The sequence below is a fragment of the Scaptodrosophila lebanonensis genome, unplaced genomic scaffold (genome assembly GCF_003285725.1).
Source record: "Scaptodrosophila lebanonensis strain 11010-0011.00,11010-0021.00 unplaced genomic scaffold, SlebRS2 tig00000096-arrow-pilon, whole genome shotgun sequence".
Classification (NCBI taxonomy): domain Eukaryota; kingdom Metazoa; phylum Arthropoda; class Insecta; order Diptera; family Drosophilidae; genus Scaptodrosophila; species Scaptodrosophila lebanonensis.
In genome coordinates this window covers 2,798,993-2,808,931 of record NW_022060567.1, presented here as the reverse complement: position 1 = coordinate 2,808,931, position 9,939 = coordinate 2,798,993, and the positions used below count along the sequence as shown (strand labels likewise).

Below are 9,939 nucleotides of genomic sequence, written 5' to 3'. Positions count from 1 at the left end.
TTTAAAATGCCGTCGCTGTTGTCGTCGTCGCTTATTTTTTATGCATGTTAAGCGCACTTTGGCAACAATCTCTGCCCAACACACTCACCCACATCCACATCCCATCCACGTCCACGTCCACATCCACACCCACTCCCACTCCAACACACAGGCACACTTAATTATGCCAAGTGCTCTGTCGTTGTTGTCGTCGTTTGTTGTAATTTGCAGTAGACGCACAAAAAATCAGGCGCTGCATAATTAGAATTGTAAAAAGTATTTAACATTAACATGTTCTGTGCACCCAGAAAGGGAAGCAAGAAATATGTAAGGATGCACTCGTACATGGAATTCCCACAACCTCCAACCTATCCCCCACAATACTGAAAGCTGGCGACTACAAAATTAAACTCTTCGTCAAGGGGGCCGATCTATGTCTGACAGCATAACTTAAACCTATTTTATTTATAAACTTTCTTCTAGCGTTACAATTACCAGATTACTTTTAAATTATTACGCTAGTCATTACCTATTTATTTCTAATTATATTCAGTTTAATTTAATTAAATTAATTAATTTAATTTATGTTAAGTTGAACATTGAAATTATTAATTGTTGTTTTGTTTCTTCTTTTCTTAATATTTTCCTAAGCTTTAATGATAAATATATATATATATTTTTTTTTCCTTTTTAATATTATTAATTTCAAACATTATCAAACGGTTGAAGCTCAAAAGAAGGCTGTAATCATAATGTATTCGACTTATGCATTCCTTAATTTTTTTTAGCATATTACACCATATTTGTAAGTCCATATACTTTATGTACTTGTAGAATGTATTCAAGTCAAATATATCAAGTATTGGAATAAACTTGTTGCTTATTTGCATAGTAATACAGAACTAAGTGTTTAGATAAGTGTTAAGGATCTATCTGGTCTTCGGCAACCGGATTATATTTGCTCTATAAATCATTTTATTGGAATACGTAGCAATATCAACAATATTATTTAAGAATGCATATATTTTGTTGTTGTGGCTATCAGTTCAAAGTATTTATTTATGGAAATAATTTTAAGTTGTTAAACCAGAGAGAATGATACAGACGAGCAAGCCTGCGTTATATGCATTTTTATCTGTTAGTTAGAGAATTAAATAGGAAAGTGTAGTTTATGTAGTTTCAAAGTTGTGGGCAGAATTGACAAAATTCTGTAGCGGGAGAAAAGAAGGTAAGTACTGGAAAACAAATAAATTCGGCTTGCCTGCGGACAAGTTCATTCTACATACCAAGTTTGGTCAATAAAGGCGTAGCAGTTTCCAAAATCTAGGCGTTCATTCAGACAGTCGTACAAATGGACGGGATAAGAGCGTTGTAAGAATATATGTATGTACATGTAAGTACGAGTACATACTTCCTCCTCTTCCTAAATTGGAAGGGAATGAGATATGAAGGCTTGCCTAACAACTGCTGCTGTTCTTATCTTTGTGTTTGAATCACACCAGCTTAAGACGATGTTTAAAAATAAATTATTACGAAAATGTGATAATATTGATTAATAATTAAATAAATTTTAAGAAATTGAATATGAAAAAAATACAAAACTAATTGTTATTTTAATTTGAAAATAAAAAAGAAATTAATTCATATTATTTTTTTGAAAACACAACCTAAATTAATTGTTTCTATTTATTGCTAAACAAATAACAAATTAAATTTTATTTCATTTTTGTTTTTATGTTGGGTTGCAAATTTCATTTTTCAGGCCTCAAAAATTGTTTTTTGCTGGTGTAGAAAGATAATTTTCAATTGTTATTTTCTACTTTTTGATTCAATTTTTATTAATCCGAAAAAAATTAAAAAAGTTGTACTTTCGACCGCAGTTATTCTTAAACCACTTTTGAACAAAAATTTACTGAATCAAAGCACATTAGTATGCGTATACTCTTTTTTCTCACTTTTTTTTTCTTAATTAGCTTTTAAGTAATTCTAAGCTTCTTCTCTCTGTTAAGTTTTTCTTTTTTTCTATACCGGTAGATCTATTGACGCCTCTGTCCACAGTTGGCTGCGAGACGCGAAATAATATTCCCCCACCAGGTCGGAGGCGTTAATTAGATATTATTGTAATTTGATTAGATTTCTCCTTCTTAGGCTTTTCTAGCTTATAAGAAGCGTTTTGTTGACAGAAATAAACAAATAAAAAATAAATGCGTCCTATTCCCAGCTATCTATATGCATTTGTGTATTGATATATTCTATCACGTCTATATGGCGTAATAGACCTACGGTACCTGCCCCACACTCTTTGTCAATTTACAGCAAAAATCGGCAAGTGCCGCAACTTTAAAGCGCTCCCTCCCTCCTCGAGATGCCACATGGTACATGTGAGCACGTCCAGGACCAGCGCGGTCGCTGCACAACCATCGCCACCAACGCCGCCACCGATGCCACCGATGCCGCACAGCGGCCGTCACTGAGCTGACTATCGAAGTCATTTAACCAAAAAGCGATTAATCTATAAACACATAAACAACATGCGCTGCCTGCCGCGCCTCCGAATGGTAGCAACAGCAGCAGCAAAAAATTGGCACTGAAAAATGTGAAAAATCAGTGGGAAAAATCGAGAATCGGCCAATGCTGGTCAGGCCAAAAACGTGGCCGCTGGCGGATCGGTCGACCGAACGGCTGAACAAGTGGCCCTGGTTTGGGCCTGGGCCTGGGCTTGGGCCTGGGCTTGGGCTTGGACTGACTGGGCTGGGTTGGGTTGGGCGATTGGTTAACAGGCTGACTGGCTGACTGGCTGGTTGGCTAGCTGGATGGCTGGCACTTTATGCAAATGTTTGGGCCGTATGCCGCGGTTGATTTCCGGGCATGTGTGACAGTCCAGGACAGTGGCGGACAGTAGTGTGGCAGGCAATAAAAGTCGTCGTAGTCATCGTCCTCGACGAGCGTCGTAAACAAAAAGGAATATAACGAGAAATACGATGCCCATGTCGATGTACATAGATGCCGATGCCGATGGAGATTTTTGTGCATTTTGCATTTTGGCTGGTACTGCTGCGGCGGCTGCCACTGCCACTGCTGCTGTTGTTGTCGCTGCTGCTGCTGCTGCTGCTGCTGCTGCTGCGGGCAGCATTCGGCGTTCAGCGACCATTAAACGGTATTTGGCCATTTGCAATTTATGAGCGCACAACAATGGCTACACTTCCGGCCGTTCGGCAGTGGCATCCATGAAATGTGGCGGCGGTGGCCGCGAACGCACGTCCACATACTCAGCCACACAATCGCGCACACACATACACGTACACACACCACATATGTACATACATATATGCATGTCCAGGCTCATAAATACGTACAGAAGTACAATATGTGCGTTCATTGATGCATCGGTCAATGTTTATTTTCATTTCATATGCGCGTGATTATTGTTAAATGACTTTGGATGGCAATAAAAAAACTTAAAAAACAATAAAACGTAGGGCAACGATTGAGAGGATAATCTATCGATGGCACAGCGTTGCAAATATTAAGTATATTCTAAAAGTATTTCAATACTCCACACTATAACTCCCTACAGCACTGCTTTGCACTCCCCATTGCTTTGTGCTGCCTTAATATTATGGCACATCCTTTAATTACAAGAACTATATATGCAAGGGCGTAGGTAGGAATATGAAGTCGACCAAACAGTCATTATTTCGCTTTAAAATGGAACTAAGTTGGTTTTGGAAATTTTTCTATTGATCATAACCATAAGTTTTTATTTTAATGTATCTTGCATTACTGAATTAAAATGTATATTTTTAGGGGCCCCCCTTTGAAAAAAGCTGCCTACACCCTTGAGTATATACGAGTACAACATATATTTGGAGCGAAGTGCTGCTAAATATTTTAATATGTTCATGCCTATTTCGCATTCTCTTCATTTTTGATTTGTGCTTTTTAATAGCTATACTCCGGCGCAACACTAGTAAGCATTGCGGACGTTTTTTAATAAAAAAAAACAAATTCAAATTCTGCAACAATAAAAAGACCCACATTTGAAAAAAGAACTTTTAAAGCTGCACACATTACATTTTCAAATCAATCAAATGAACATTTCAATAGAAAATAAAAAAATGTAAAGGTAGCATAAAATTCAGCAATTATTGTTCTCATCCTAAACATACTTTCTTCAAAATGACATCAATAAGTATATCTCATTTAATTTTCATTCAATCTGTGTTGTTCAAATAATATGGCAATCCTTTAATCCCCTAATGCAATATAAGCATTTTTTTCGACAAGAATAATTGTACATACAGTATGATTTATGATTTATGATAAAAGGGATTTTAAAAGTTCTGTAAAAATGAGAATTGATGGGTTTTTAAAAGGAAAAGTGGTGCCAAAACATAAGCACCTCAACTGACAACTATTTTGATTGTAAAATGAAAAGGAAACAACAACAAACTGGTACTTTGTTTTTCTGCGCGAAAAGTTCTATGTGTTTAAGCAATTTTTACACTTAGTACCTGATTTAAAGCACAATAATATATTGTGTTTGTGCAAAGTTATAAATGTAATACAAGTAGGCAGCAGGCGGTGCAGACCTCACACATCAGATGTTTTTGCTACGAAAAATCGAATTTTCTGCAAACAAATCGTTTAATACTATGTGGAGGGCAGTAGGGGACTCCACCGCACTAGATATTGATTTCCTTTTATTTGGCACTGGATATGTGCACACTTAACTTATGCTGATGATGATTTATTTAAACATGTTAATTTAAAAATATATACGAGTATTTCGGAAGAGTTATTTTGTGGCTATTACCATTTATCTGTCTCCTGTTGTTGATTAAAAAATGGCTTATATTTACAATTCAATATTGAAATTGTTGTTGCCGCGAATGAAATGAAGCGTAATGGTCACATTTTTGTTGACAATAAGCTCGGCCTGCAACTGCATTTGAATGCGGAAAAAACGAAAATAATAATAATTTTTTGGTGGCCAGCCAGCCAGGCGTGTAATGCAAATATACGACGTCTGTTGACAACGACAACGACCGCGACAACAACAGCAGCTGCGGGCGCCACATATAAAAATTGATTTTATAAATTTATACGTACTATATACTCGTATGTATATAGTAATCACCTTTTTGTGTTTGTTCATAATTTAATTCGCGCCAAGTCCATCCAAAGGATTAAAGCCAAGAAGCAACACAGTTAGAAGAGTGGGAAACGAAATTTAAATGCCGGAAATATTTGGACCATTTGGGCGGCCAGGGCAGAGCTAAAGCAGAAGGCAAAAGCAAACGGAAATCACAAAATAAGCAAATTGTCTGGCAAAATAAAAATTACTTCCGCTGCTCGTTTCATGGGAGGCCACCAGGACTTACATTGCATTACTTGTTGCTGCCACGGAAAAGAAAATCAAGTGGGAGATCCAGAGAAAAAGTCACAAGAACTGGGCCTTGAATTTCTTTTCTTCACTTTTGCTAAACAAATTTATTTTGTGAGCATATTTTGTAAAACTTTGCCGGTGGATATCCTTGTTTTTGGTCTTGCATGTGTACCCTTCAACGAAGCAACTATTAATAGTGCAGTTTTGAGTGAAAGATGATCGAACGTTGGACAATGCTCTTATAGAGGGGTCGCGAAGCAATTTATAAGCAGCATTGCTGGCCTCTCAATGCCCTTGCTGCTGCGAAAGCTTCTACGAAACTTAGCCCGATACTTGCGTCTAACTTCTCGAGGCTCTGGAAGCAACTCGACTGTCATAAAATGTCAAAAAGGCACCAACACTAACAAGAAAAGTAATGCAGATGCTTCTAAATCCAACACTCCCTCGCCCCGACCTCCGCCCACCAGTATCCTACACACTAGTACTTCTCGCAGGAGTACGGCAAGTGGGAGGCGTATACCCACTTCGTCTCAAGGCAGCAAACGAAGTGGAAACTCGAAGGGTAGTGCTAGTCCAAAACGACCTAAGGAAACAGTAAGTGGAGTCAGACCAGACATATTTATACTGTAGGTACACACGGCCGATTAGTAGCAGCTAATATTCTATATGTATAAGAAGATTTGAACAAACTCTCTCTTTCTATTTTCGGTTACTTCCCATTTGGTTGAAAGGTGAAAAGCAACAGTGTTGCCAGTTTGGCTTTTTTTTGTCCAATCTGATTGTTTTTAAAATCATATTTAGAGTAAAAATTCTCAATCCGAAATTCTGCCTTTTTATAAATACATTTAACTTTTTCCCCGTTTTTTGTAATTTATTTATTATGTAGAAAGTGGAAACATGGCATTATTATTTTTATCAATATTTTTATCATTATTTTAATCAATATATATAGTTCGCGTAATTTATAAAGGTGCGAATGCATTCATGATGAATGCGTATTCGAACAAGGAAAAATTCTGAATTGTTTGGCTCACTTACAGAGAAACACAGACGTTCTACATTTTTCTAAGCATTTTTTGTAAAATGAAAAAAAGAAAGCTTTTTTTCGTTCATTTGATATATGTTTTTTGTTTAATTTCACGCTTTTTCCCGACAAAAACTGGTTTTTTTTTTAAGAGTTGGCAGTCCCGAAAAGCAGTTCATTGTTTATCTACCCTTTTCGCAGAGAGTGGAAACAGAACACAATTCAATTTTATAAAAGCATACTTTTCGGGCTTCCTTTGCAATGCTGTCCATGCCATGTTCAAAACTATTTTTTTTAGAAACTTCAGATCTTACTTATTTTCAACCAAAATCTATTTGACTTAAAGCTTAACAACTTTGAGGCAGTCGGTGCCTCACACAGCGCTTTTTTCTGTATTTGTAACTATATTCAAAATAGGGGAGCGGCTTAAAAATTAAAAACAATCGCGGCTAAATTTCCGCAAAAAAATATAATTAAATGTATTAATAAAATATTTACGAATGTCACAAATCGTTATAAGCGATCTAGAAACAATAACAAAACTAAAATTATTTTTATTACAATGCCACGCAGGTATCAAAATCTGTACGCTTTGATCAAAGTGAAAAATTTCCAGAGAACGGCAAGCGGTACACATCCGTAACGCGACTCCCACATTTACAAGCAACAGGAGATAACAATGGCGCTGGGATTGCCCGTTCATCGAAGCAACATAGAACTCCAAGTCAATCTTCTCCACCAAAGAAATGATTGCCATTAATTGTACATCATTCAATAATAAAATTAATATCCTGTATTACAATAAATGAGAAGCGAAAAAGAGAGCTACGATTTAATCGCAGATCCATCATTATTTATAAAAATTTTTTTAAAGGACTAGAATTTTGAGTAGCATTATCGCTGCATATTTCAACTAAGCCTGCTGCCCTGATCAGCATAGCGACGTATAGTTGAATGGGCATTGTAAAGAAGAAGACTTAGTAAAAGATAACTGCCAAAATTATAAAAATGTTTGACTGCTCTTAATTTGGCCCAAGAACCATTTTAATTCAGCTACAATAAACTTGGTTACCCCAATCACTACTTTATCTTATATATTATAAATTTCACTCAAATGTTAATATTATATTAAAACTACATGTTATTGAAGCGACTAAAGAGATTTTTTAGTTCTGCAAATAACATTATTATTTTAAAAGATTTTATTTCCTGTCGAAGTCAATATACAAGTACAAGTATTCTACCGAAATCATATTTTCGTATGATAAACATTATCGTAAAAAACAAAAAAAAAAAACACATTTTTATGGGCAAACAAATTGTAATTATTACTTGTCTCTCATTTTATTTCAGTTTTTATTAATTAGAAAACTTATTATTTTGTGTAATAGTGGATGTGGCCGCCCCTTGCCTTCACAACGCCCTGTAGTCAATTAGGCATGCTTTCGTATAATTTTCTTAATAATTCTGGAGAAATTTTATTGTACCTAGTAAGTTCAATGATCTTTTTCACTTTTACAATATTATTGGGATATTTTCGCTTAATGATGGACAAAACATTGGATTAGCCCTTTTCGATTTAGGGACAAAGGCAGAGATTTACATTTCATTTAAATGTAGACAAACAATTAGGAAGTATTTTCGATCCATTGAACAAATGACAGGTAATCTTTTTGTTTTGGCTGTTTATTTCGGTAAAATGGTGGAATTACGTGTAAGCTTACACTCAAAGCCAAATCGGATTATTGCAATATGTATTTAATTACATATTTAAATAATATGTATAAATATATGTACTCTTGATATTATGTCGATTCAAACTCTACAGGCGTCATGTAATAATGTTCGTAGTTTTAATTCTTAACAGCGTTCACAGTAGCTCGATAGTAACAAATAAAACTAATACTATGAACACAATGCTCGCCTGAAGAATCATATATCTTCTTCTATTCAATCGAATAACTGGAAAAGCTCATTATTGTAAGAGTCATCAGAATCCTGATGCTTCCTTTTCTTTGCCTTTATTCTTTTGCTCCTTTTGCGCTGGGTACCTTTAGCCGGGGCGTAGACAGAAGGAGGTGCACTAGCAGAGGTACAATCACCGACCCGGGTCTGTATATTGGAGATCAAAGCCTGCATATCGATACCGTCCACTTCCCTGGCGAAATGATCTGGCCAGGACGGGTCAAATTCAACCTCGGCTGCTTTCAAGATGCGAGAGATTTTCTCCCCCTACGGAATTCGGTGAAATTAAAATTAATATTTAATGCATAATCATGTAAACTGGTTTCAACTTACTGTGATGGGAACATTGTTTTGGGCTAAGATGAGCGACGCACAAATGCATGTAATCTCATGGTTTGTTGACGACATTCTAGTATTTTGGAATCGGAAATTGATGAACTGGTGAAGATTCAAGTGTGAGCAAATCGAACAAATTATGGCGCGACCAATTCGTCTTTCTATCGACAGATAATTTCGTTTTGTGTTAATACTTGTAATAATATCTCTCTACGAAAATCATTGTAGTTCAGATTTAAGCAATATATTGGAAATGACAACTCGTTTTTCAAGGCACACTTTTTTGTCGATAAATTGAAGAATTTGGGCATCAATTCGGGATATTGACTATCAGCTTAGTTACAACATCAGTGCTGTGCACAGTTGTTATTAAGATTAAGAGAGTAAAACAAGCCCCAATCAAATTATTTCAATTTAGGTTTCTGTTGGGACCTACAACACATTTTAACTTATGGCTTACAGCGACAACTTTCGTGGACTCAGTCATTTTTGCCCATAGATATCAGACTTTTAATCGCTAAAACTTATCTGATAACAAAGTGTGGCTTGTAATGGTATCGAAATTTTTGACAACAGGGACTATCACTTCTCAGCACAAACTCAATGTAACATACAATTATATGGCCAGATATGAATACAATGTCAAGAGGGGAAGCACAAATCCAGATTCGCTAACCAAGTGAAGTTTCGAACTTGTGTATATTCAAGAAACTTAATAACGTTGCATAAAACTATATATACTAGAGAACTGTGCTATCTATATGAAAAGCACGTTTTAGTGCCTCTACAAAAATCAATCATTTAAATAAAGGCTTGGCTGTTCTAAACGACAATTCTTTGTTCAAGCTATTTAAAGAACATTTAAAAAAAAATTAGTAGTGCATCGCCATTCAGGAAAAAATTTAATTTGTTCTTTTAAAATAATAACAGACAATATAAAATGTTTGAAATAAAAAATAATAGAATTGAAAATTGTTTGTTTTTGTGACTAGTGCAGTAAATTATGAGGGTTTTTCTTGTCGCACCTGGAAATAATAGTAATAAATAATTAAATACGGTCTCCAGCACAGACAAGATTGGAGCACCACACATTTAAGGATCAAATTATCATCATCTAGTGCTCTTAATACCCACCCATGTGTAGCCATTTAAATGCTCACTTTTAATTGCATTTATTATGCCAAATATGTTGGTCTTCATAAATGGTGCAGCTATTTTGTGTTTAAACCCCTCCCCCCGCACCAAT

The 9,939-nt window shown here is 35.6% G+C and overlaps 2 protein-coding genes across 2 annotated transcripts; one reads left to right on the top strand and one right to left on the bottom strand.

Moving 5' to 3' along the window:
• The first annotated feature begins 5,550 nt into the window (after window positions 1-5,550).
• On the top strand, window positions 5,551-7,202 carry LOC115627636. The gene is made up of 2 exons (XM_030523371.1): window positions 5,551-5,962; window positions 6,966-7,202. The coding sequence occupies exons 1-2, from the start codon at window positions 5,657-5,659 to the stop codon at window positions 7,140-7,142; spliced, it is 483 nt and encodes a 160-aa protein (XP_030379231.1). The 5' UTR covers window positions 5,551-5,656; the 3' UTR covers window positions 7,143-7,202.
• Window positions 7,203-8,062: 860 nt separating this feature from the next.
• Window positions 8,063-8,902, bottom strand: LOC115627628 (60S acidic ribosomal protein P1-like). The gene is made up of 2 exons (XM_030523364.1): window positions 8,691-8,902; window positions 8,063-8,624 (listed from the first exon to the last, which is right to left on the bottom strand). The coding sequence occupies exons 1-2, from the start codon at window positions 8,763-8,765 to the stop codon at window positions 8,343-8,345; spliced, it is 357 nt and encodes a 118-aa protein (XP_030379224.1). The 5' UTR covers window positions 8,766-8,902; the 3' UTR covers window positions 8,063-8,342.
• Window positions 8,903-9,939: the final 1,037 nt, after the last annotated feature.